Genomic DNA, 27,999 nt, shown 5'->3' with positions numbered 1-27,999 from the left:
CTCAGCCACTGTGAGCCACACATTTGCGGGGCCAAATTATGTTCATGCTGTCACCAAAATGTCAAATATGTTCATTAGAATAATCCCTTCCATCTTCACTGAATTCCTTACTGTTTACTGTATTGGTATGTATCATATTAATATTTGGAAGTAGTGGACTGGTGTCATAGAGGCAATATTATAGAAAGAGTCATATTACTATGAGCTTCAACTTGTCTCAATTTCTAGTAAAGCAAATGTGCTCCTTGCTGACACAAGATTTTATTCTTTTAACATTTCCTTTCTATTTGTGTGTGTGTGTGTGTGTGTGTGTGTGTGTGTGTGTGTGTGTGTGTGTGTGTGTGTGATGTATGCTGGTGTATGCTGGTACTAGGGCTTGAACTCAGGTCATGGGTGCTTTCCCTTAGCTTTTTTGTTCAAGGCTGGTACTCTACCACTTGCGCCATAGTTCTACTTCCAGCTTCTTGGGATTTAATGGGAGATAAGAGTCTCATAGACTTTTCTGCTGGCTGGCTCTGAACCATGATCCTCAGATCTCAGCCTCCTGAATAGCAGGATCTCAGATGTGAACCACTGGCTATTTCAGGATTTTTAAAAAAACTATCTTTAAGGCTGTATCTGAGAGGTGATGAATACTTTTAGTTTTAGTGGGGGTTTTGTCTGAATATGTTTTTATTTTCCTTATGTTTCCAAAGAACAGCAGAGAATTCTAGGTTGACAGGTTTTTGTTTTTGTTTTGTCAATCATGGGGCTTCCATTGGTTAGGAAATGGAAAGACTTGGAAAAAATCTATTTTAAGTGAAGTAATCCAGGCCCAAAGAAACATAGGTCCCATGGTTTCCCTAATTTGTAATAACTAGTATATGCCTAGGACAAGCAGAAAAGTTCAAAAGCTATATACATGTGATCATATAAGATGATGCTAAGCAAAATGAACCCCAAGATAGAGACAGAGGTTTTATCTTTCTTGCTGTTGTTTTTAATGTACTTATAATGTACTATCTGATTTTTTTCTTTTGTATGTCTACCCCCATTGTATAACCCCTTTTGATTCCGGTGTCTTGCATCTCGCATATACATTTTTCTAATTTGGGGAGGGGAAGGGAAATAACAATATGCTGAAATAAGGATACAGGTTGACCCATTGTAACAATGAGATGTACAAGACACTATGTTGAAAACAAACTTTACAATTAGGTGGGGGGAGGGAAGATTTGGGGAGGTAAGGAGAAAAAGGATGGTAGGGGAAAAACAAAGGAAGGGGTAACTGTTTGATAGGAAATGTACTTATTACCTTACTCATGTAACTGTAACCCCTATGTACAATATCTTTACAATAAAAATATATATTAAAAAAATGTGGGGCTTAAACTCAGGGCCTGGATACTGTCCCTTAGTGTTTTTGCTCAAGGTTAGCACTGGCACTGTAACACTTTGAGACACAGCCCTACTTCTGGTTTTCTAGTGGTTGATTGGAGATATGAGTGTCACGGACTTTCCTGCCTGGGATGGCTTTGCACCATGATCCTCAGATCTTAGCCTCCTGAGTAGCTAGGATTACAGGCTTGAGCCACCAGTGCCTAGCTGACAGTTTTGTTTGGTTTGGTTTGGTTTGGTATGTTTAGTTGTGGGGCTTGAACTCTCCCTCAGCTCTTCAGCTCAAGGTTGGTGCTCTACCACTTGAGCCACAATGCTACTTCTGGTTTTCTGGTGGTTTATTGGCTGCTGACAGCTCTTTTTAAAATTCCTTTTGGTCTTGAGTTTTCCAGATGAGGATTCGAGGGCTAGAGATGGAGCTCGAGCATTTGCCTGGCAAGTGCAAAGTACCGATTTCAAATCCCAGTCAAATGTAAATGGTTAAGATGAGGATCCTGCCATTCAAATTAGTGTTCCCTATAGAGAAAAACAAGAGAGAACCACTGCTCTTCAGAAGAACAGAGAACAATAATATATACCCTTCTACACTCTAGAGATTGAAAAATGAAAATAGAGTGCCTAATTTTGCCAATAGGAGACTAGGGATCTTTTACAGAAATGAAAGCTATATTATTGCTATAATGAAGATGGGAAATAAACCAACTTAAAGAGGAGAAAGTTACCAACATTTGGGGAGTTAGAATGGAAAATTACAGACCAGCTGGGTTACTTAGCAAAACCCAGTCTTGAGGGGTAAAAAACAAAACACAAAAATTTTCCTTTGCTCACAGTTTCAGAGGTGCTGGTTCTTGATTAGTTGACTGTATACTTGTACACATGGGGGCAAAGGATGTCAAGGTAGGAACAAGTGCAGAACAGGGTAATCACCTCATGCTGTCCAGAAAACAAAGAGAGACAGAAATGGGTTAGTGCTCCCATATCTTTAAGGTTATGTCCCCACAACCTAATTTCCTGCCACTAGGCCCCACCTCTTTTTTTTTTTTTTTGCCGGTTGTGGGGCCTGAACTCTGGGCCTGGGCACTGTCCCTCAGCTCTTCAGCTCAACGCTAGCACTCTACCACTTTGAGCCACAGCGCCACTTCCAGCTTTTTCTGCTTATGTGGTCTCATGCATGCAAGGCAAGCACTCTACCACTGAGCCACTTTCCCAGTACCTCCTGATAGTACCATGGGATGGAGATCAAGCCTCCACACATAATCTGTGGAGATATTTAAGATAAAACTAAGCCAGATGCTGGTGGCTCACATCTGTAATCCTGGCTACTTAGGAGGCTGAGATCTGAGGATCAAGTTTCAAAGCCAGTCTGGGCAGAAAAGTCTGGGAGACTCTTTTCTCCCCTGAACTACCAAAAAAAAAGAGCTGGAACTGGAGCTGTGGTTCAAGAGGTAGAGCACTAGCTCTGAGCACAAAAGAAGCTCAGGGACAGTGCCCAGGTCCTGAGTTCAAGCCCCAGGACTATACCATACACAACACACACACACACACACACACACACACACACACACACACACACACACACACAATCAAACTATAGCAGAAGCATTTACAATAAACCCTATACGATTTATTTTATGCTTGATAGGAAATGGACTCATTACCTTTCTCATGTAACTGTAATCCCTTTACAGTATCTTTACAATAAAATTATATATTAAAAAGATTTATTTTATATTTTTTTGGTGTCAATACTAAGGCTTGGGCAGGGCCTCATGTTCTTGCTTGGCTTTTTTTGCTCAAGGATGGTACTCTAGCACTTGAGCCATATCTACACTTCCAGCTTTTTGCTGGTTAACTGGAGATGAGTTTCACAGACTTTTATGTTCAGCTGATATTAAACTGGAATCCTCAGATCTCAGTCTCCCAAGTAGCTGAGTCACCAACACTGCTTAAATAATGAAAGAAAAAATTTAAGGGAGGAATTAGAGTTGGATTATGAAGACACTGCAATCTTGAGAGAACTGGATAAACACAACTATCATCCACTGCAGCAACCCATTTCAGGATTTTTAGGAAAGAAGGTATTTGATTTTATCTGAGTTTTATATCTCTCCTGGTGGTTGGAGAAAAGATGAATTAAAAAAAAGAGCAGTTGTTGCTGAGAATAGTTAGGAGGCATTCTGCTTATCCAGATGAAAGATAATAAAGGATGGTTTACTTCTGCCTGCCTTCCAGTTTATAATTCCTCAGGAAAAGAAGGCCTTTGTTTGTTCAGTGCTGTATTCCTGCAACATGTAGTGGCCATTCATAATTATTTTTTGAGTACTTAAGTGGGTAAAAGAATAAGCAAATTAAAATAAATAAATAAACAAGACAACAAAGAAATCAGACTAATGGAATTTTATAATTTTCAATTTACAAGTGGAATTTTCTCCTTTTTTCCTTTTTTTGGTAGTACTGAGGTTTGAACTCACAGCCTCATACTTGCCAAGAAGGGGTTCTTCCAATTGAGCCACTCCCAGCCCTTATGACTCTCGTTCATTTTCTTTTTTAATTGTTCTAGTACTGGGACTTGAACTCAGAGCCTCACACTCTTATTCAGCTTCCTTGTTCACAGCTAGCCTTTCTGCCATGCTGAATGAGTCTCTTCTAAATCCAGATGTTAAAATCAATGGGCAGTGTGATCCTATTAATTGCTGGGGCCTTTATGAGGTGATTAGGCCACAGAGGCCTCTTCCTCCCATATAGGATGAAAGCCCTCAGGGTTTCCCTTGGCTCCTGCTGTGTGAGGACTGGGGAGGAGAACACAGCCATCAGGCACCATTGTGAAGACAGAGCAGCCCTCACCAGCCACATAGCTTGACCCCTCCATCGAAGACTACCCAGACCCCAAATTGTGAGTGAAAACATTTCTGCTCTCTATCAGTTGTCAAGTCTTAGGTTTTTTTTTTGTTTTTGTTTTTGTTTTTTGTCATTCATGGGGCTTGAACTCTGGGCCTGGGCACTGTTCCTCAGCTCTTCAGCTCAAGGCTAGTGCTCTACCACTTGAGCCATAGCACCACTTCTGGCTTTTTCCGCTTATGTGGCACTGAGGAATCAAACGCTGGGCCTTATGCATGCAAGGCAAACCCTCTACCACTGAGCCACCTTCCCAGACAAGGTTTTAGGTATTTGGTTATAGCAGCATGAATAGAGTAAGACAACTAGTGAGTCACAGCTCTTGTAGAACAAATCTTTTTTTTTTTTTTTTTTTGGTGGTCGTGGGGCTTGAATTCTGGGCCTGGGTGCTGTCCCTCAGCTCTTCAGCTCAAGGTGAGTGCTCTACCACTTGAGCTATAGCACCACTTCCAGTTTTCTAGTGGTTTATTGGAGATAAGAGTTTCACAGACTTTCCTGCCCTGGCTGGCTTTGAACCTTGATCCTCAGATCTCAGCCTTCTGAGTAGCTAGGATTACAGGCGTGAACCACCGGCACCCGACTTAGAACAATATCTTGTAGAACAAAATGATCCACAAAGGAGCTAGCTACGGCTCTTCTTCTGCACTCACATTCATAGTGGTGTGTAGTGGTGACATTTTAACAATAATTGAAACATTATTAGGCCATTACTTCCCTCAATTTTTTGATGTTTGTGAAATGCATGTAAATGATCTACTGGAGAAAACTACATTGAACAACTCTGGATTATATAATTATAAATAGTTTGACCTGAATAGCTAAAAGGCAAAGTTGCAAGCAGTGTCCCATGCAGAAGTTGTATAGGCAAGACCTCCACATCTGTCAGATGAGGAGAGAACAGTTTCTCAAGCTCCGACAATCCCCAGAGTAGTTATAGCTGAGTGAAAACCTGAAGCACATAGAACTGAAGCCACATGTCCTGTTTCATCAGGGAAATTAGGTTGAAAGTAAGTATTCAGCCCACTGTATCATGGGGAGTGATGGTGATTAGCAAGCCATAAAGACACCTGCCAGAGCAAGTCCTGCAAGAGTGCTCAGGTGAGTACCTGGTCCCACCTCATACTCTGCTGCCCACCTCTTATTCTGCACATATTGGGCTCCAAAATGAAAGGAGCCACAGCAACTACCTCCATGGTCTTCACTCCACTTTTAGAGCACAAAGAGGAATGGAGTACTTTCTTTGTGTTCCTAGTCAACACACATAATCCTACATGCTGGTTCCAGGGCTTTTGAAGTTCCACTTGTTAGTGCATCCATTTGTAATCAGTACCATCCTTTCCAAAATACTTAGCTCAATATAGCACTTACAAACCATCAACTTTAAATACCAAGCTTATTACAAGCTCTTTGCCCAGACCTCTGAGGTTTGCTTGCTTTACCCATTTCTACATGTCACTGATTGGTTATGTTCATTGTTTTATATTTTGAAATACCAAATTAAATACCCCTGCCTCTGGTCAGCATGTGATAAATGTTCTTATCCAGTACTTGTCTCAGTTTTCCAATTGCTTATAATCCCTTTGGGGAACACTCTAATTCTCATTTCACATTTTCTCTGGATAAAATACTCTAACCTCGTTTGTTTGGGAAATGTTAGAGAAATTTAGTGGCCATCAAGTTTAACCTTCAAGGCAGCTTTTTGGGTGTGAAAGAGCTTGTTACATGTAACTCTGGATAGATGTGTGTGTGTGTGTGTGTGTGTGTGTGTGTGTGTGTGTGCGTGCTGGTACTGCTTGAACTCAGTGCCTAAATGCTTTTCCTTAGCTTTTTTGCTGAAAGCTGACAGTCTACCCTTGGTCAATACTCTGTTTCTGCCTTTTTGCTATTTGGTTGGAGATAAGAGTTTCAGACTTATCTTCTTGGACTGGCTTCAAACCTCCATCCTCAGATTTCAGCCTTCTGAGTGGCCAGGATTACAAACATAAGCCCCTGGAGCCCAACCTGAACAAGCCTATGTATGCTACATTTTCTCTTATCTTGAAAGAGGGAAACTAAATCTGACACCTTTGGTTATTAGTGAGGGTTATTTTGACTAACATGTCTGAATGCCCTACTTATAGGAACACAGTAATTGTCTCATAAAACATGGACTTACTATTTTCACAACTAAAATACAAGAATTGTAGAATAAAACATGGAGAATTTTTTGAAGTGTGTTTTTCTTTTTGTCTCTTTAAGGTCCAGATTACATAAAGGATCATTTGCCCAAAGTTCATCAACATACCTCCTACATAGGAGAAAAGCAGCCAACCTTAGAAAAGACGGGAGATCTCAGATACTTATGGAGGGCAGCCTCTCACGGAAGCTTGCCACCAAAATACAAACACGAGTATGTTGGTGAAGTTGGTTGGGGGGCACAGTACTCCTTCATCAATGAATCCAGACTTAAGAGTGGCTTTCATAGAAAGGTACTATTCTTAAATTTGTTCCTTGCATAGTATATATACTGCTTCCTGATTAATTCATTTTGAGTTTGCTTCTGTCTGCCTTGTCAGGTGTTATGCTCTACCATTGAGAAGTAATGGGATCCAGGTTTTGTGTCCAGATAAATGTATGAATAAATGGACTTACTAGCACAATCCTCCCTCAGCCCTGAAGTACATAGAGAGCATATGTGTAAGCCTAGCATTTGGGCACTGCTTTGGAATGCATAAAAAGTTGCATGTATATGGGGACATTTGCATACCCCCATACTATTCCTATTCTCTGGGAATAGGTGTGTCAAGGAAGAAAATGCTGGACATAATCGTCAAAGCAGAAGATGAGTCTCAGGTCTTTAAAAACTTACTGAGCATGCCTATTGTTGAGCATGCCTATTGTCAGCAATTTAGAGTATGTTTGTAGAAACCTCATCTTCTGTCTGGTAATGTGGACCTGGATCTTCTTCCACAGCCTTCTCTCAAATGGAAAGAGGCAAGTGATATTATGTTATATTATGTTATATTATATTATATTATATTTTGTGCAGATACTGGGGCTTGAACTCTGGGCCTCCCATTCTCCTTTAGCTTTTTTGCTTAAAGCTCTGGCGCTTTAGCACTTGAGTCACAACTCCACTTCCAACATTTCGATGGTTAATTAGAAATAAGATTTTCACAGACTTTTTTGCTGCCGCTGGCTTTGAACCTTGATCCTAATATCTCTGCCTCCCAAGTAGCTAGGATTACAAGTGTGACCCACTGGCACCTGGAGGCTTATTATGAAACCTTACATATGCATACTATCAGGCTGTTGTGATCACTAAATAAATGTTTGTGCAGTGCCAGGCACAGTGTCCAGCACACAGTGTGTGTTTCAAATCATTGCAATGTTGGGATAATTAATAGCAGCACACAGGAATTTGCTGAGCACAAGGCCTATGCCCATGTAGACTAGCCTGACTGTGGCTATGTTGCTTTGTTGTTTGTTGTTCTTTTTTGGCTTGCTTCTCATTGTTTTGTTGAAGCTGGGCTTGAACTTCTGAACTCAAAGGATCTTCCTGCCTTAGTCTCCCACACCTGACTTGTATTTCATGTATCAGATAAACAGAATGAATGTGTGGGTTCTTAAACTAGGTCCAACTCAGGTAATGAGGATGATAATCAGGCATTTGATTATTAGCCTGGACACCACAAAGCCTTGTGGCTGTTATGGGAGGGACCAGAACCGTGGCTGCCGGCATTGTTGCAGTGTTGTGCCCTGTTATCCCACATTGGTGGACAGCTTCTCTTCTTTCTCAATCTTATACTGAAGGGACTCATTTCCTGTCCAAATGAGGAGTCCAACATTTCTTGGATGTTAAAGAAGGTTGTGAGTCCAAAAGAGATGGAGCTGAGGACTGGGCTTCCAGGAAGGTGGCTATTCAGTTTCTTCTGGGTTTCAGACTGCTTGTTGTAAGTCCTGCTTTGTGTGGTGTGGGTCATCTGGTTCTCTTTGGGGGTGTGTGTGTGTGTGCCATACAGTGAATTTCTTTTCCAACATTGTGACAGAGTCAGAAAATGTCCTGTCCTAGTTTGGCTTCCATTGTAAAGGATGTAACTACCTACATTTTCATAGTCCTGGCTTTTTTTTCCAGTACCAAGATTTGAACTGAGGACCTCAAGCTTGCCAAACTTACTTGCTTGACTGGGGCTCAACCACTTGGGCCAGCCTCCAGTCTAGCTTTTTGTTTTGTTTGTTTTAGATAGATTCTTGTGGATTTTTATTTCTAGGCTGACTTTATGATCCTCCAGATCTCAAATTCCTCAGTGACTAGGATTACAGGTGTGAGCTAACAAATCATAGCAGTCCTGGCATTTTTATGCACTTGTGTTAGAAATCTTTGCTTTCAAGAATCTATCTATGTCATAACAATCTTGAACAACACTTCAATGTTGCCATGGATTTATAAACAATAAGATTCTGAGAATGACTGCACATATATTCACTGAAGATGATGATAGAAGCAAAAATATCCATCACTCACTCACTAAAGAAATCCTGGGTGTGCTTCCATTCTACATCCAATTATGAGTATAGATTCAGACTTCAAACCCTTATCAACCACTGCTTCAGGCAGCTACTGCCAACCATTGGACCTGGTTGGATCTGAGGATACACGCCCTTCCTCCAACATGTACAAACATGCTAAGTACTCTTGAAATCTAAGAGTGCTGGCATTCCCCAGGAGCATGTCACCGAAAAGCTTCTTGGGTGTGGTGTCACCTCAGTCTGCTGCTTATTCATTGTCCAGGGCCTGGCCTTTCTGTGACCTCTGGAATGTCCCTTGTCCTTCCTTTCCCATCATTGTCCAGATCCAAACAGCCTCTGCTTGTTTCCGTCTAACTGTAGAGACTCCTCAGGGGCTCTCAGTGCAATTGCTCAAAACTCCAATCTTAAACACAGATTCAATTTTTGAGTCTACTGGATTTTTACAGTGCTAAGAGCTGCCTTTTCTAATTTGCTGCTCCAGTTCTGTCTAAGACTGGCAGCAAGAAAGCTCAGGCACCTCCAGTGATGTCTGGGACATAGCCTGGGGCAGCTGCCTCCTCCCTGGGAGCCAGCCTTCTTATGTGGGGCAGTTGCAGGTCTTGGTAGATAATCTGGCTTTGGCAGGAAGATAATAACTTCCATGCTGAATGACACCTGAAAAATTCCTCTCACCTTGCAGAGAAAAGAAAAAAATCACAAGATCAGCAATCTCTGCCGGACATGTTAGCCATTTCTTCCTGGCTGTTACTGTTGGGAGGAATCATAATGCCAAAAATCACCTGTCAGTCAGGAGAGATTGTTACTTTTGCCACACTCTCTGACTTGGCAGTAATAGTTTCTTTTCATTTAAGTGTTGTTGTTTTTCTTTTCTTTCTTTTTTTTTGACAGTCATGGAGCCCGAACTCTGGGCCTGAGCACTGTCCCTCAGCTCTTCAGCTCAAGGCTAGTACTCTATCATTTGAGCCACAGCACCACTTCCGGCTTTTTCTGCTTATGTGGTGCTGAGGAATCGAACCCAGGGCCTCATGCATGCAAGGCAAGCACTCTACCACTAAGCCACCTTCCTAGCCCCTTTAAGTGGGTTTTAAACAAAGTACATATGCTGGTTCCTCAAGTAGAGGAAGACAACTGGAACTATTCTTGTGGCTTCCCCCTAGGCTGATTGTGGAACTCTCCAAGCTGCAGACCCTTGGTCCATCTCCTTTTCCCACGCCTTACTTTAACCTGACCCTCAACTGGTCAGTGGGCTTCCAGATGCCCAGTGTCTGCTCCTTTGTTCTCATCTCAGACAAAATGATTTAAAGCTTGCTTTTCCAACAGAAGTGATGTCAACCAAATTCAATCACTCATTCTTCACTGTTACAATTCCAAAGACAATATTAAACAAATTAATCATAATATATTACAATCGGTTTAGCCCACAGTATAATAACTTTAAAAATATCCAGGGAATGCTATAGAAATTCATCCAGCCGTATGTTCATACATAATATAGTAACTAAAATTTTCTAGGCTTTGAAATTTCTGACTCATTTTAATTGCTATAATTCTACTGCTGTGCTCTTGGGAGGTCTTCTTGGTGACAGTTTTATGGACATTTGAACAGATTTCTGATGAGATATTGTGTTTCTTAGTGGCCAGTGAGATAAGCTCATCCAGGGCTGGTTGGCTGTCTGTGAATTTATTAAGAGAACATAAACATGAGAAGAGCTACAATTGACTGAGTGTTTAATAAGGAAGGTACAAAGATTACAGAGGAGGAAACTGAGGCATGGGCAGGTAAGGTGCCTGGCCTAAGGCCATAAAACTAATAAATGTTAGGGCCTGGATTTTCAGCCTTGGCTATATAAAGTCAATTAATCTAGAGCAGGGTGGGACTTGGGGGGAGGGGGAGTAACAACATATGGGAAATGGAAGGGCATATGGAGAAGTTCAACATTAGACTGGAACTGCTGGATAGAGAGCTTAACTTGTGGTTTTCTTCCACATGAGGTTCTGGTGAGTGGGTTACAGGGTGTGAGTTTTTTCAGAGCACTCTTTTGTTCTCCCTGATTCCCATGACAAATTGTTAGCATCCAATGTACTGCATCTGTGATATTAAAATAAATTGTGGAACTAAAAGTGGACCCCAGCCTATCACCATGCACCAACATCAACTCAAAATGGATTAAAGACCTTAACATTAAACCTGAATCTCTGAAACTACTGCAGGACAGAGTAGGAGAGACACTTGAACTTACAGGCACAGGAAGGAACTTCCTGAACAGAGTCCCAGAGGCACAACAAATTGGAGAGAGACTCGACAAATGGGACTACCTTAAAATAAAAAGCTTCTGCACAGCTAAAGCTATCGCAACTAAGCTAGAAAGACAACCAACTAATTGGGAAAAAATATTTACCAGCAATATATCAGACAAGGGGTTAATATCCAGTATATACAGGGAACTCAAGAAACTAATCCCTCCCAAACCTAACAAACCAATTACTAACTGGGCAAGGGAACTAAAGAGAGACTTCTCAGATGAAGAGATAAAAATGGCAAAGAAACACATGAGGAAATGTTCACCATCCCTGGTTGTGAAGGAAATGCAAATAAAGACCACCCTGAGATACCACCTTACCCCAGTCAGAATGTCTCACATCCACAAGTCAACCAATGACAAATGTTGGAGCAGATGCGGAGAAAGAGGAACCCTATTACACTGCTGGTGGGAATGTACACTTATACAACCACTTTGGAAAGCAGTCTGGAGGGTCCTTAGAAAGCTAAATATTGACCCTCCCTTGTGATCCAGTCATACCACTTCTAGGCATCTACTCTGAACAACAGGAACCAATATACAAGGACACATGCACCTCCATGTTTATTGCAGCACTGTTCACAATAGCTAGGATATGGAAACAACCCAGATGCCCCACCACAGATGAATGGATCCAAAAATTGTGGTATCTATACACAATGGAATATTATGCAGCCATTAGAAATGACAAAATAATGGAGCTAGAAGAAATCATGTTGAGTGAGGTAAGCCAAGAGCAAAAAGATAAACGGTACATGGTCTCCCTGATAAGTGGATGTTAAATCCAAAATGTTAGGTGATATGACAAAATTAACAGGACTTAAGAAACAAAGAACTTCCACTCATCTGGTCAAACCACTACTAAAGAACCCCATGCTGCTGATCACATGTATGGTATATATGTGTACACCGTTGTATGTTATAGACCGTGATAGAAAATTTGCTCAGGGGAAAATTAGAATGAATTTGTGACTTTAAATGAGCATCACTATCCCACAATACTGTGAAATTTGGGAAATTATCTAATCACTTAATCACAATAAAAAAACCCACCAGAAAAATAAAGTAAAATAAAATAAATTGTGGAAACCATCCATATAGTCAGTGTGAGAATAACTTGGTAAAGATTTTATTTTCATTATTTTTTAATTTAAGAAACATCACAGCCTTTGGAAATATATCAGAAACAAATCATTGATATTTTGGGATATAAAAAGCTAACCCTTCCTTCCCTTTCCCAACCTAACTCTTGCCATCCAGGGTGTCCTTCCTGACCTTTTATGAACTTATCTGGAAAAAAATATTGGCAGTATGACAGTGCTGAGTATGTGCAATACCAAAATACATACACAGCACTTCTTAAGAGAGTTCCTCTCCCTTCCTCAAGATTCTCATTTACCTTTGGGCTTATTTAAAGCCATCATGAAACAGTTCTTAGTCTTCAGCCTCACTAAAAATACTACCATAATCTCCAGATTTTTTATTGTTGGATTTGTGTGTGTGTGTGTGTGTGAGAGAGAGAGGGGGGGGGGAGAGAAAGAGAGAGAGTGGTAAATTCGAGTCCTATACTCTACCATTGAGCTGCAAATTACACAACCTATATTGAATATTTAAAAAAGAAAAGCTGAGTGCTGATGGACCACACTGTAAATCTAATTGCTTAGGAGGCTGAGATCTGAAGGTTAAAGTTTGTAGACAAGCCTGGATAGACACTCTTATCTCCAATTAACCAGCAAAAAACAAAAACAAAAATGGAAGTGTTTCTCAAGTAATAGAGCATCAGCCTTGTGCAAAAAAGCTAAGGGACAATACTCAGGTCCTGAGTTTAAGCCCCAGAATTAGTACACATGCATACCTACACACATATACACACAGAGATCGAGATAATAAAGCTTCTCCCTTTCAACTAAGTTATAAAAGCAAAGTAGAAATAGCTTTTCTAAAATTAGCCATGCCTTTGCAGACTGATTTTTTTTCCAGATGGCAGTGTGTCTGGTTCTCACGTTTTACTTCTAACAGCTATTTGCATCTTAACAGTTTGTGGTTTAACATAAAAACAATCATATTAGCACTTTTCACTCTTAAGTGCTGGATAAAGTAATAAATATTTGTGATGTCCTAAAAAGCCCTTAGTAAGGGGGTGCATAGGCTGACCATCTTCAGAATAAACTGAAGGAAGTCATTTTCTTATAAAATCTTCCTTGCATCTGAATTTCCAGAAAATAAATGTTCAGTCTGATGCCTCCTTTCTTTGTCAAACTGTGAGAAAAAGGAGGCCTGTGTCATGGTGGATCACCTCCATGCACAGGGTTCTAGGCAGTTCCTTGAAGAACAGAGCATATTGAATAAGCCAGGCACAGAGTGACCAGTTTGGTTTCATCCCCTCATAGGCAAAATGAGTAAGTAAGACGCCATCTCACAAAAGCTGAGAGCAGAATGGCAGGTACCAGCAGCTGGGAGATATGGAGGAAGGCAGGATACAGGAAGGAGATCAGAAGACCACAAGTTACACTCAGATAGGGACAAGATGTTCTAGTGTGCTAGTGACCATGGGTAACTGTACATTTCAAAAGCAAATGAAAGGGTTTAGAAAGTTTTCATCATAAAGAAATGATAAATATGTAAGGGGACAGATATGTTTAAACTCACCTAAACATTTTATACATGGATAAAGCATTGTATGAGGCCGTGCGTGGTGGCTCAAATCTGTAATGTTAGATACTCCTGAGGCAAAAGTCAGGATGATTAAGGTCCAGAGATAAGTGGAGATAATGAGGGATGGGTAAAAATGATTAAAAACAGTTGTATTTATTGCCTTACTTAGTAACTGTAACACCTTGCTCATCACCTTTTCAATAAAATTTTTAAAAACTTTTAACAAGTCTGACTTTTGGCTAAGAAGGTGGCTCAGTAGTAGAGTGCTTGCCTTGCATGCATGAGGCCCTGGGTTCAATACCTGAGCATCACATAAGCAAAAAAAGCAAGAAGTGGCGCTGTGGCTCTAGTAGTAGAGCGCTAGACTTGAGCTGAAGAGCTGAGGGACAGCGCCCAGGCCCAGAGTCCAGGCCTCATGACCAAAAAATAAAGTCTGACTTTGACATATAAATAAACTTTACCTGTGGCTACTAAAATAAAAAAAAAATAGCAAAATCCATTTTAACAAATAAGCTGAGTGTGGTAGTATGTGCCTGTGACCCCATGTAGGAGGCATGGGCAGAAGGATCGAGGTCCAAAAGCATGACCCTCTCTCAAATAAATAAAGAGAAGTGACATGGCTCTAGATGTAAAATACCTACCTACTGAATATGAAGTCTTCAATTCAAACCCCAATACAACTAGAAACAAAAATTATGTGCAAGTTCTATATTCTTGTTGGGGTGGGGGGGAACGATCACTCTTGGTCAACATTTTTGTTCACAGTCAGTGCTTTACCACTTGGGCCATACCTCCATCTTCTGCCTTTTTGCAGGTAATTTGGAGATAAAAGTCTCTTAGATTTGCCTGCCTGGGTTGGCTTTGAACAATGATTCTCAGATTTTAGCTTTCTGAGATTATAGGTATGAGCCATGGGTGCCCAGCTTAACTCTAAGTTTTAATGTATCAGTTAAAATAAATTTAAAATATGGTTGATGGTTAAAAAAATAAATGAAAAGCACAACATATTTGGTAGATTCTGGTGGCCATCCAACCCTGAATGACCTCACCTCTCAACTAAGCTCTGTGCTTTCTCTCCCTGTTTGAGATGACTTCATTGATGACCAGGAAAACACATACATGCTATTTTTACATTGTTCATTAGGATGTAGAGGGTGGTGGAAGGGAAAAAAAGAAAGAAAAATGTTCAATGTCATGTGATTTTATCCCTTTGCAAAGAAAACTTAAAGTACCCCAAATTTTAACTTTTGTAGGGTCTGACATATCTTGAATGTGTATCAACTGTAAACATTAGCTGTCTGCCAGCTGAAAGGATCATAATTCTGGAGGATCATAATTCTTGAGGATCATAATTCAAGGCTAACCTCACCTCAATAAAGTCTGAGAAACTTGATCTCCAAAATAACCAGCCAAAAAATGAGCTGGAGATGTGGCTCAAGTGGTAGAATACCAACCACATAAGTATTAGGCTCTAAATACCAGGTTTTTCTTTCAAAGCCAATGCCTTTCATAAAATAGTCAAGCTTCTTTTTTATGTTTTTATTGTAAAAATAGCGTACAGAGGGGCTACAGTTACATGAGTAAGGTAATGAGTACATTTCTTATCAAGCATTGTTAATTACAGTTACATGAGTAAGGTAATGAGTACATTTCTTATCAAGCATTGTTAACTTCCTCCTTTGTATTTCCCCTACTATCCCTTCCCTCCCAAGTTGTAAAGTTCATTTTCAACAAAGTGACCTGTACATCTTATTATTACAATGGGTATACTTATTTCAGCATTTTGCTATTTCCCTTCCCCTCCCCAAATTAGAAAAATATATATACAAGATACAGGGCACTGACATCAAATACAGTGAAAACAGAGATTATACCATGGGGGAAGAACATACAAAGAAACAAAAAAAAATCACATAGTACATTTTAAATATGTTAAAAATAATAGCAAGAAAGAAAAAAACAGTTGTGTCCCTATTTTGGGGTTCATTTCACTTAACATCATCTTATATGGTCATATCTACATAGGCAAGCTTCTTTTTTTTTTTTTTTTGAAGATGTATCACTGTGTTTTATTATGCCCCCTCATCCATGAGAGGTTTCCCATTTAATAATCAGATAAGCCTATATACAAGACAAAGGATACAGAAAACTAAAACAAAAAAAGTAGAAACAATTGCAAACAGAACATAATAAGAACCTCTTATTTCCAGTTGTGGAGTTCATTTTGATAATCTTCATTATATGTGGTCCTATACACTTAGCAATTGGGTTTTTGTGATCCCCTGCTAAGAATACTATACATGCATTCTAGTTATTACAAATGAGAGAAATCATACAACCTACATTTCTTGGGCTTAGGCAAGCTTCTTAAAGTTAGTAATTAACTATATACCTTAGATTTTCAACAAATATTATTTTATACTGATAGAAGACACAGAAAGTTAAGGAAAGTTCATTAATAGAATACATTCTTTTAAATCATAGTATGACTCCATAATCCAGATTTTTTTATAGTATGTGAGCTGGTCTTTGGGCTTGAACTCAGGGCCTAGCTCTGTCCCTGATCTTTTTACATTTAAGGCTAGAGCTCTATCACTTGAGCTATAGCTCCACTCCTGAGAGCCTGGCTTTTTAATGTGTATTCTTAATGAATTCTGAATTTTTTTGCTTGATTTTATAACAGAAGCACAGGTGGATAAAATACCAGGACATCTGTTGTCTAAATCTAGCATTGATCGTATCTTTCTAAGGGAAATGCTTAAAATGTGATAAATTTACAAAGACAATTATCATTATTATTCATATACAATACTCTCAGAGTACCTCAATTATATTGACAAAAATGCATAGAAAACATAAAAGTGATGAAACCTATTCTTTTCTCAGTATTGAGTTTTGGAAACCAAAGAACCTTAATGAGAAAGAGCTCATTAAACACTGAGGGCCTGTGTGGTCCTTGTGCTGTAGTTGGGCACGTAAGAAACAGCAAGAAAAACAGGCTCCAGGAGACCCTGGTGACCTTCTTCTGCTAGGGAAGAATTCATGGGAAAGTTTCTTCATTTTTGTTGTTGACAGTTTCACAGTGGCTTTTTAAAAAATAATTTTAATTTTACTGTAAAGATGCTGTACCGAGGGGTTACAGTTACATGAGTAAGGCAATGAATACATTTCTTTTGTTGTTGTTGTTGTTGGTTGTGGGGCTTGAACTCTGGGCCTGGGCGCTGTCCCTGTGCTCTTCAGCTCAAGGCTAGTGCTATACTACTTGAGCTATAGCCCCATTTCAATGAATAAATTTCTTGTCAAGCATTGTTACCCCTCCCTTGTTGTTCTCCCATTATCCCTTCCCTTCCCTTCCTGCAATGATTCATCTTGTGCCATGTTTCAGCATTTTGTTATTCCCCTTCCCCTCCCCAAATTAGACAAATGTATATACAAGATTCAGCAAAATCAAGTACAGTGACAATGGGATATACCATAGGGGAAGAACACACAAATGAAACAAAAAAATCACATATTACATTAAAAACAACAACAAAGAAAGGCCTCTTGTATCCATATGTTGGAGTTCATTTCTCTTAGCATCATCTTAAATGGTCATATGTACATAGCTTTTGAGCTTTTCTGCTCATGTGATAAAATTATCCTAGACGTATACTAATTATTGTAAATGATGGAAACCATGGGTCCTATGTTTCTTTGGGCCTGGCTTACTTCACTTAATATAATTTTTTCCAAGTCTTTCCATTTCCTAACAAATGGGGCAGTGTCATTCTTCCTAATGGAAGCAAATAATTCTATTATATATATTTTTTTTTTCTTGATCCATTCACCTACTGAGGGGCATCTGGATTGGTTCCATATCTTAGCTATGGTGAATAATGCTGCGATAAACATCGTTGTGCTGGTACCTTTATATGACCTTGTTTGTGATCGTTTGGGTAAATGCCCAGAAGTGAGATTGCTGGGTCATAGGGGAGCTCTATATGTATGTGGTCTTTTGAGGAAACTCCATACTTCTTTCCAGAGTTGTTGAACAAGTTCACACTCCCACCAACAATGCAGTAGGGTTCCCTTTTGGTCATATCCCCTCCAGAATCTGTTGTTATTAGATTTCTTGATTATAGCCATTCTAACTGGGGTGAAGTGGGGTAGAATCTCAAAGTTGTTTGTTTGTAGGGGTTTTTTGGTGGTTGTTGGTCATAGGGCTTGAACTCTGAGCCTGGGCACTGTCCCTGAGCTCTTCAGCTCAAGGCAAGCATTCTACCACTTGAGCCATAGAACCACTTCCAGTTTTCTAGTGGTTTATTAGAGATAAGAGTCTCACAGGCTTTCCTGCCTGGGCTGGCTTTGAACTGCAATCCTCAGATCTCAGCCTCCTGAGTAGCTAGGATTACAGGCTTGAGCCACCACCTGGCTTCAATGTTGTTTTAATTTGCATTTTTTTGGGGGGGTGGGGAGAGGTTCGGTTGTGGGGCCTGAACTCTGGGCCTGGGCGCTGTCCCTCAGCTCTTCAGCTCGAGGCTAGTGCTCTACCACTTGAGCCACAGAGCCACTTCCGGCTTTTTTTTTTCCTGCTTATGTGGTGCTGAGAGGGCTTGAACTCTGAGCCTGGGCACTGTCCCTGAGCTCTTCAGCTCAAGGCAAGCATTCTACCACTTGAGCCACAGAGCCACTTCCGGCTTTTTTTTTTTTTTCCTGCTTATGTGTTGCTGAGGAATCAAACCCAGGTCCTCATGTAGCAAAGCTCTACTTAAGCCACCTTTCCAGCCCAGATTTGCATTTCTTTTATGGCCAGAGAAGTTGAGCATTTCTTCATGTGTCTATTGGCCATTCTTATTTCTTCTTCAGAGAGGTCTCTCTTTTAAATCTTTTAGCCCACTTATTAATGGGGTGGTTGTTTCTTTGAGGGTTTGTTTTTAGAATATTTAATTTTTTGAGTTCTGAGTATATTTTAGATATGAGGCCCTTGTCTGTTGTGTAGCTAGTGAAGGTCTTCTCCCAATCTGTGGGCTTTTGATTGCTCTTACTAGCTATGCCCTTTGCCATGCCAACCCCATTTTCATATGGAACAATAAAAGACCCTGAATAGCAAAAATAATCCTTAGTAGAAAGAACAGTGCTGGAGGAGTATCAATACCAGACTTCAAACTCTACTACAAAGCCATAATAATCAAAACAGCTTAGTACTGGCACAAGAACAGACTTGAGGACCAATGAAATAGAACTGAAGACCCAGAAATGATCCCACAGATCTATACCCACTTAATATTTGATAAGGGAGCCAAAAAAAAAAAATAGAATTGAAGAAAGACAGCCTCTTCAGTAAATGGTACTGGCAAAATTGGTTAAACACCTGTAGGAAACTAAAGTTAGATACTTATATATCACCCTGCACCAGAATCAACTCCAGATGGATTAAAGACCTCAAAGTAAAAGCAGATACCCTGAAAACATTACAGAAAAGAATAGGAGAAACTCTAGGGCACAGGCCAAAATTTTCTTAATAAAGAACCAAAAATACAACAAATCAGAATGGCTTTTGTCTGCAGTTATGCTGGATGATCTCAAGCTACACTCCAGATATGATTTGAGCAACATATGTCTGAGATTGGTTTAACTTGACCCTCTGCTGACACAAAACAGCAGCCATTCAGTCTACCTCTTACTACCTCCAATTGACTTATACAGGGAAGATGACAATCCAGAAATGATGAAGGATTGAAATGGAGTTTCTCATGCATTTTTTGCCAAGAGATTAATTTTTACATGAGCAAAAATAAATTGTGTGTGTATGTATGTGTGTGTGTACTGGTACCCTAACTTGAACTCAGCCCTCACACTTAACTGACTGGTGTTCTATCACTTGAACCATGCCTCTAGTCTGGTATTTTGCTGGTAAATTGGACAAATAGACTCTCATAGCGTTTTCTACACAAGATGCCTTTGAACTATAATCCTCTAGGTCCCAGCATTTTGAGTAACTAGAATTACAGAAGTGAGCCATGATCACTGGCTTACATTCATCAATTTAAGCAAGCCTATTTGTTCTGAGAACAAACAGGTGGGTCAGAAGCTTGAGGATGGCAGAGTTGGTTGTCAGCTCTCTAAAGCTGACATGAGGGTATTCCTGTGGCAGTGATGTCATCTGAGGCTTGTGGTCTCCCCCACACTCATATGGTTATGGTAGATTTCAGTTTCTTGTGGTTGTAGCGATGGTTGTTAGCCTGGATCATTCCTTAACCCCTAGAGTCAGCCTAAATTCTTACCATATAACCTCTTGACCTTTAAAGCCACCAATAGAGGTCTCCTTTATATCAAACTTCTCTCCTGCTCAATAGCCCTTTGCTAGAAAGGCTCTAGAGTCTTTCAAGAGCTCACCTGATTGAGAATCTCTCTTTCTTAAGTTAACTCATTTGAGTCCTTCATTGCAACTACAAAAGCCTTTCAGAGTCGCACCTAGCCTGGGAGAAGGTGTGTTTACCAGGAGTTGAGAATACCAGCCATTACCAGAATTCTGCCTAAAAGAGACCATAGTAATCCCTGAGATCATTGCTGAACAGATAAGATGAGCTGTGTGCAGAAAGCACTTAGCATAGGATTGGGGAAAACAAGGCTCAATAATGGGATCTAGCAGTATTGATATCTTAATGATATATTTTTCTACTTGTCTAGATTGTGTGTGTGTGTGTGTGTGTGTGTGTGTGTGTGTGTGCCAGTACTATGGCTTGAACACAGGGCTTTGCATTCTCATTTGGCTTTTTTGTTCAAGACTGGCACTTAAGTTACAGTTCCACTTCCAGATTTATTTTTCTTTTGGTAGTTAGAGATAAGAATCTCATGGATTTTTGTACCCTTGATCCTTTGATCTCACATCTAAGTGAACCTGGATTTTTTTTTAATTGATAGGTTTCTCTTCTGATTTCTTTAACAATAATCAACTTAGGTTATTTGTCATTATACTTGTTTTCTTTTTATCATTATCTTTAATCATATAAAGGGGTTTCAACATATCAATTTATGAGTACAATGCATCGTGATCAGTGTCACCCTTCTATCATTCTCCCTTTCAACCCCACCCATCCCCTCAAATTATGTGGCTCCATTTTCACATATGTACATTGACTATCATGACTGTATTCATCTGCTCCCCCACCACCTCACCCCTCCTTTGACAAAACATTTTTCAGCGTCCTCATTTTTGTTAAACTATAAATTAGTTGTTCAGGGTAATAACACCACTGGGAATCCTCTCCTGTGAACATTTTGATCATTTTCTTTAAGCACCCTAGAAACATAATAGAATATGTTGGTGGTTATTTGAACACTTCACAGAAAGCAGAGATGCTGGAACTGTTGTTAACAAACACAAAGCCAATGTTTCATCGCTTTGCTGAAAACGAATGAATGAGTTCAACTAATTTAAAAATATTGAAGTCAAAAGTGGAGCACTATACCATTCAGGTTGGAGCTCAGTCTATAACATGGCATAAAGTGAAGGGTGTTTGGATTTTTTCACAAGGAAAAAAATGCATCACAGAATGAAGATTTAAACATTGGCATTTCTCAGAAAGAAATGTTTTGTTTCTACCCATGCTCTGAATATAAAATGAATACTTCAAATGCTCCATTCATAGAAAGGTCTTTATGCTCGATCTCCCCGCAATGGCCCAGGTCTACAATAGGCAGTGGAATGCAATCTGGTAGCCTAGCCTCTGCAATGCCAGTGCTTCCCACTGGCTGTGGGAAGAAAGCTCTAAGGGGTTAAATTAATATTTTGCAAATTGAGGAAAGTAGAGAAAAAATACATTAGCATGAGAAAAGGTAGCTTAGGGGACTTTTCCACTCAAATGTTTAGTACTGAGAGCTCTATGTTCTCAAGGAGGCCACCAGACAAGGAAATCCTAGTGTACCCACATTCTCCGAATACATTGCTGCTATATTCACACTGCTCAGGAGAAAGACCTCATAGTTATGGGATCGAAAATAGTCCTTTCTATTAAGGAAAGCCTAGCAAAAGTATTTAGAGTATCATAAAGAAGAGGGTTCCTCCGGGATCCATTCCAGTAGCAAGATTATCTAAGTACGTTAGAGCTCTGCCAGAGGTGGTTGGAGAAAAAAAGGGAAAGTTGTTGATGGTTTCAGTTTTTAACTAGATGAGTCCCAAATGTCTGCAATTAATTGAACTCCAACTTAACAGATTTGTCTCATTCAGAAATTGTGTCTGAATGTAATTAGTGGGTGGTCCCCTTTTGTTAAAGTGTAGAGTTGTTTATATATGGTTTTGTAATAAATATCCAAGTTGAAGCTGTAATTATTTTTGCTAGTAACAAGCAGTCAAAATAAATGTAAAAGGTTTTCATTGATTTCTATGAAATGCAATCAAATAGATGTTTTTATGAAGATATTAAATTATTTTTTATTTAGTTTTTGATGGTTCTGGGGATTGAACTTAGAACCTTGTGCTTACTATGCAGGCTCTCTGCCACTTGAGCCACATCCTGAACCCTTCTTTCGTTTATTTTATTTTTGCCAGTATTAGGGCTTGAACTCAGGGCTTGAACTCAGGGCTTCATGCTAGGCATGTGCTTTATCACTTAGCCATACCTCTATATCTTCATACACACATATATTTGCACTAGCCTTCAGCAAAAGCTCAGGGACAGCTTAATGGATAAAATCAATTTTCAGGCAATGATGTGATAGATATGTCAGGAATCAGTCTAATAATGAAGCAATTCCATGAACTTTTAAAAATATGCAGATTACTACTTTTGCATTTGCTACAGAATGAGGAGGCATCTTACTCCTTTCCTTTGTTCACTCATTTCATATGTGGACATTGAAGAGGTCAAGGTTGCTGGTTTTTTGGTTTGTGCAGGTGAAATACATAGTAAAACAATCCATAGATCCTCTGTAGCAGCCAACAAGCAAAGTTATTTTTTTAAGCCAGCGTTTGGGGGGAAAGGAAGGAAAAAAAGGGAAGGTCTTAAAAATGAATCTGGGCACCCACCAGTGGCTCATGCCTAGTTACTCAGGAGGCTAATGTCTGAAGAATGCAGGAAAGTTCATAAAACTCTTATCTCCAGTGAACAAGCAAAAGGCCCAAAGTGATAATGCAACAGTTCTGAGTAAAAAAGCTAAGCAAGAGTATAAAGCCCTGAGTTCAAGCTCCAGTAATGGCACAGTGAATGAATAAATAATCAATAAATAAATATTAGATCACTGCTTTCTGAGATGCTATGAAGTTGGTGTTGATTCAATGTAAGTAAAAAATTAATTGCAAACTTAAGTGAAATACTTTTTGATAATTCATATCTTGTTTTCCCAACTCTAGTATGGAAAAACCTAGAAATAATGACAGAATCAAACCCTCACCAATGTGAGTTTCCTTGTTTCCCCACTTTTCAGGGTCTGGGGAAGGAATGATATGTAGTGATCATTCATTCACTGAAAATAGGTCATTCCAGGGCACATGGAGTGTGTGGGGAATAGTTTGAATACGGAAATTTCTGCTAAGCTGTCAATACTCTATGCTTTCTGAAGGGAGCTTTCTGATCTGCACTTTCTATAGGTGTGTCCATCCAGTTCTTTCCTACGATACTGCCATTGCATTTTCTACCTGTGAGAAGATAAAGTAGAAAAAGCTAGAAAAAAAAGAAAAAGAAAAAGCTAGAAAGTAGAGAAAGCTAGACTATTCGTGCAAATAGTAAAGAGTAATTCAGAATGGCTGCTTATTCATAGTCATAGGACAGGAAGTAGCTAAGGCAGGATGGATGAGACTGCTCTCAACTTGTCCTACCTTGCCCCAAGGAAAGTGGAACCCATCAGGCCATCTTATGGGCTTAGTCTTACAGTTCAGGAAACAAGACACGTCATTTCTCTTGGTTTCCTTGCAACTGAATTTAGCATTTCCTATTTTACTTCTCAACCTAACTTTCTTCTTGATTAGGAAAATAGACCTTTAGCCTATTGGTGCCTGTTTGCATAGGTGTGATGGTACTTTTTTTTTTCTTTCTACAGCATGGAGAACTAAGTCTTGGTGCCCTTGATAAGTTAACCCACAGATATCAAAACCCATGGTGAGTACATATATATATATACACATATATATATTTGTGTGTGTATGTGTGTGTGGTGTGTGTGTATACATATGTATGTGTTTTCCTGGGGTTGACCCAAGAACCTTGTGATTGCTCTGTCACTCAAACTACACCCCCTAGTCTTTTTATTTTTATTCTGCTTTTGAGATAGAATCTTGCTTTGTTCAGAATGGCCTAGAACTCAAGATTCTCCTGCTTCTGTTAAATAGTGTCACACACCACTATTTAACTTTTTAAACTACATTACCACTTTATTTTTACCTCATACAGATTTAGAAAATGAAAGTTATGAATTTTTGTTTTTATTTATTTTTATGCTGGTCTGGGGCTTGAACTAAGGGCCTAGGTACTGTCCCATTACTTTTTCACTCAAAGCTGGTACTAGACCATTTGAGACACACCCCCAATTCTAGTTTTATGCTCATAGAGTCTCAAAGAGCTAGGTGCTGAGGGCACATGCCTGTAATCCTAGCTACTCCGGAGGCTGAGATCTGAGGATTTTTGGTTCAAAGCCTAGTCAGGCAGGAAAGTCCATGAGACTTTTTTTGGGGGGAGTGTCCAGTCGTGGGGTCTGAACTCTGGGCCTGGGCGCTGTCCCTCAGCTCTTCAGCTCAAGGCTAGTGCTCTACCACTTGAGCCACAGCGCCACTTCCGGCTTTTTTTTTTTTTTTTTTTTTGCTTATGTGGTGCTGAGGAATTGAACCCAGGGCCTCATGCATGCAAGGCAAGCGCTCTACCACTAAGCGACCTTCCCAGCCCCTCCATGAGACTCTTATCCCCAATTAATCACCAGAAAACTAGAAGTGATGTTCTGGCTCAAAGTTGTAGAGTGCTAACCTCAGAAAAAAAAAAAAGCTCAGGGACAGTGCCCAGGCCCTATGTTAAGCCCCATGACCAAAAAACAAACAAACAACAACAACAAAAACTCTCATAGACTTTCCAGCCTTGGCTGGCTTTGAACCATGATCTGAGCTTCCTGAGTAGCTAAAGTTATAGGTGTGAGCCACCAGTGCTTAGTAAATTTTTGTTTTAGTGAACAGAATGAAGTTTGTTATCTTCTAGGTTTAATTAGGGAATGGAAAGTAAAAGAAGCAGAATTATAACAAGAAATTAATAGAATACAGTGGGGGAAGGAGATACACACCTACAGCAATTAAGAATGAGAGATGCAAGCCTACAGTGATTAAGAATGGTACCTGAATTAACTGCAACTTTATAGCTAATGCTTTCTGTGGGGGAAAAAACATATAAAGGGGTTTTTGCTGTTGTTTTTAAAAACACTCCTTTCATGCTGTTGGCCTAGAAACAATAATAATGGGTAGCCTTGGTTAATAAATATAACCTTGCTAAAGACACAGAGGAGCTTGAATTCATGCTGTCTTTGGGTAGCTTGTAGTGAGAAGCAAACATGTAGTTGATGGTTTGTGAAATTGTGGGAAAAGAGCAAAAACTAAGCTTGTCTTAGAGACAAAGCATAGAATTCAGACTTCTGAGTAGGAGGGGTCAACTAGCTCTCACAACATGGAGAATTAAATGTTATCTTTGTTGTTGTAAGTTCTTGGATGTGAGTTTCCAAGGCCTGTTTTTCCTGTGTTCAGTTCTGAAGGGTACACTGACATATGCAAAAAGATTAGATTTGAGTCTCTTTCTCTGTACAACAAACCCTACCTGTCAAAGGCTTATCAGATACTTCAGGTACTATTTCAAGACGATCTCACTGGTAATTTCTAACAGGTTTGTTGGGCTCAGGTATTTATAAAACTACCATCCTCTGAGAGATAAGGTGAGAACCAAGTGGATAAAACCAAGGGAAGAGGAAGAGCTGAAGGCATCCACCCAGGGCCAGGTAAATGAAAAACCAGGGAGGAAAGGCAGTTTAGGACAACAAAGGGTAATAACCACTGGGCAAGTTTTAAAGGAGGATTTAATATCACTAGGCACTGGTGGCTAATGCCTGTAATCCTAGCTAGAGAGGAGGCTAAGATCTGAGGATCATGGTTCAAAGTTAGCCAGGAAAGTCAATGTGGCTTTTATCTCTAATTAACTACCAAAAAAAGCTAGAACTGGAAGTGGCGCTGTAGCTCAAGTGATAGAGCGCTAGCCTTGAGTTGAAGAGCTGAGGGACAGCACCCAGGCCCAGAGTTCAAGCCCCACGACCGACCAAAAAAAAAAAAAAAAAAGCTAGAATTGGAGCTGTGCCTCAAGTGGTAGAGCACTAGCCTTAAGCATAAAAATTTAGAAACAGCATATAGGCCTTGGGTTCAAGCTCCAGGACTTGCACCAAAAAGGAGGGTGGATAGGGGCTTAATATGAGGGAACAATTAATAGCTTGGGTTATAGTGGCCTCAAAAAAGCAGAGTGATTTGAGTCAGAGTGATTTATCACCAGTGATAATGTTTGTGTATTGACAATAGACCAGAGTCCCTTTGTTTATGAGTAGCTTTGAAATCTTTTATTTTTTTGTTACTGAGTTTTTATGTGAGTATTAGGGTAATCCAGACCTCACACTCCTTTTTTCACTCAAAGCTGGCACTCTACTTTGTGAGTCACATCTCCATTTCCAGCTTTTTGCTGGTTCATTAGAGATAAAAGTCTCTTGGATTTTTCTTCCTGGGCTGGCTTTGAACTGGAATCCTTAGACCTCAGCCTGCTGTGTAGCTAGGATTACAGGCCTGAGCCACCAGCACTTGGCCATAACTACAGAATTTTTAACTGACTTGAAATTAGTTAAATAATCATTTGAATGCAGTGTCCAAATGCAATGCTTCTTTTTCCCTCCCGTGTAAAGCTGAATTAAATCTACTGTGTGTTGGGAAATTCATTGCTTTAAAGATTAATGAAGAGGGGCTGGGAAGGTGGCTCAGTGGTAGAGTTCTTGCCTTGCATGCATGAGGCCCTGGGTTCAATTCCTCAGCACCACATAAGCAAAAAGAAAAAAGCCAGAAGTGGCGCTGTGGCTCAAGTGGTAGAACGCTAGCCTTGAGCTGAAGAGCTGAGGGACAGCGCCCAGGCCCAGAGTTCAGGCCCCACAACTGGACCCAAATATACATATATATATATATATATATATATACATATATATATATATATATATATATATATATATATATATATATATATAAAAGATTAATGAAGATACTCTGGGTGCTGGTGGCTTACACCTGTAATCCTAGCTACTCAGAAGCCTGAGATCTAAGGATCATGGTTCAAAGCCAGCCTAGGCAGGGAAGGCCATGAGACTCTTATCTCCAGAAAAATGGAAGTGGCACTGTGTCTTAAGTAGTAGAGCATTAGCCTTGAGCTAAAAAGCAGAGGCACAGTGCCTAGGCCCAGAGTTCAAGCCCCATGACTGACAAAAAAAAAAAAAAGATTAATGAAGATATGCCTCAGAAGATGTGACATGATGACGTGTATCAGGTGGTTGGAATGTAAAATGATAAGCAGGGTCCTCACTCTCAAGCTGCTCATAGACTTTCAAGATAGACAGATGTGAGCAGAGGTGGCCAGGCAAAGCACACCACAGGAGAATGGTAATTGGGTGTGGGGTAGCCCTTTTGTTTTCTTCAGAAATAAAACAAACATGTTCTTGTTTTAAAAGCTCATTTCTCTAGATATGTAGCCAGATGATTTAATCATTTTTATATAGTCTCTTCTGTTTGTAATTGGATGTTTTCCAACACATACAGACAGTACTTGTAATTGCAACAAAAAGACTGAAAAGTGCAGATAGGAAGTATAGGAACAGCTTGCAGAGCAGAGGTCATAAGAAAATGCACTAGTAAATGAAGAATTGGCAGGACTTTTTGTTTTAAAGGTAACAAAACTCTTTCAAAGCTGCATTTGAAGACCCACCCAATCCTGAGCTTTTAGCAAGTATTGGAAAGCAGACTTTAACAATTTAAAGTCTGCCTTTCTCTTTTATTTTCTGACAATCAAAACCTTTTTACAATAATCTTTTGTATGTGTCAAACTGCTTTTTGGTATTGTGACAAAATACCCCAGATGATCAACTTAAAAGAAGGAAAGAGTTTCATGTTTGGTATTGATATTCCTCCAGCACTGTTCTTTCTGCTAAGCATTGTTTTTTGCTGTTCGGGGTCTTTTATTGTTCCATATGAATTTTTGGATTGCTTCTTCAATTTCATTGAAGAATGAGGTTGAGA

The 27,999-nt window shown here is 39.7% G+C and overlaps 1 protein-coding gene across 1 annotated transcript in view; it reads left to right on the top strand.

The window, feature by feature from the left end:
• Positions 1–2,253: 2,253 nt before the first annotated feature.
• Positions 2,254–27,999, top strand: part of CUNH4orf45 (chromosome unknown C4orf45 homolog) — a 52,998-nt gene continuing 27,252 nt past the window's right edge. Inside the window, exons 1-3 of the mRNA XM_042668403.1 lie at positions 2,254–2,296; positions 6,511–6,740; positions 23,757–23,815. Coding sequence (XP_042524337.1) covers positions 2,254–2,296; positions 6,511–6,740; positions 23,757–23,815 — 332 coding nt within the window. The remainder of the gene's footprint in view (positions 2,297–6,510; positions 6,741–23,756; positions 23,816–27,999) is intronic.

Source organism: Dipodomys spectabilis, unplaced genomic scaffold (genome assembly GCF_019054845.1).
Source record: "Dipodomys spectabilis isolate Male_0828 unplaced genomic scaffold, ASM1905484v1 ptg000436l, whole genome shotgun sequence".
Lineage (NCBI taxonomy): Eukaryota > Metazoa > Chordata > Mammalia > Rodentia > Heteromyidae > Dipodomys > Dipodomys spectabilis.
Note: the sequence above shows the minus strand (reverse complement) of the source record. Positions and strands in the feature narration are given on the sequence as shown.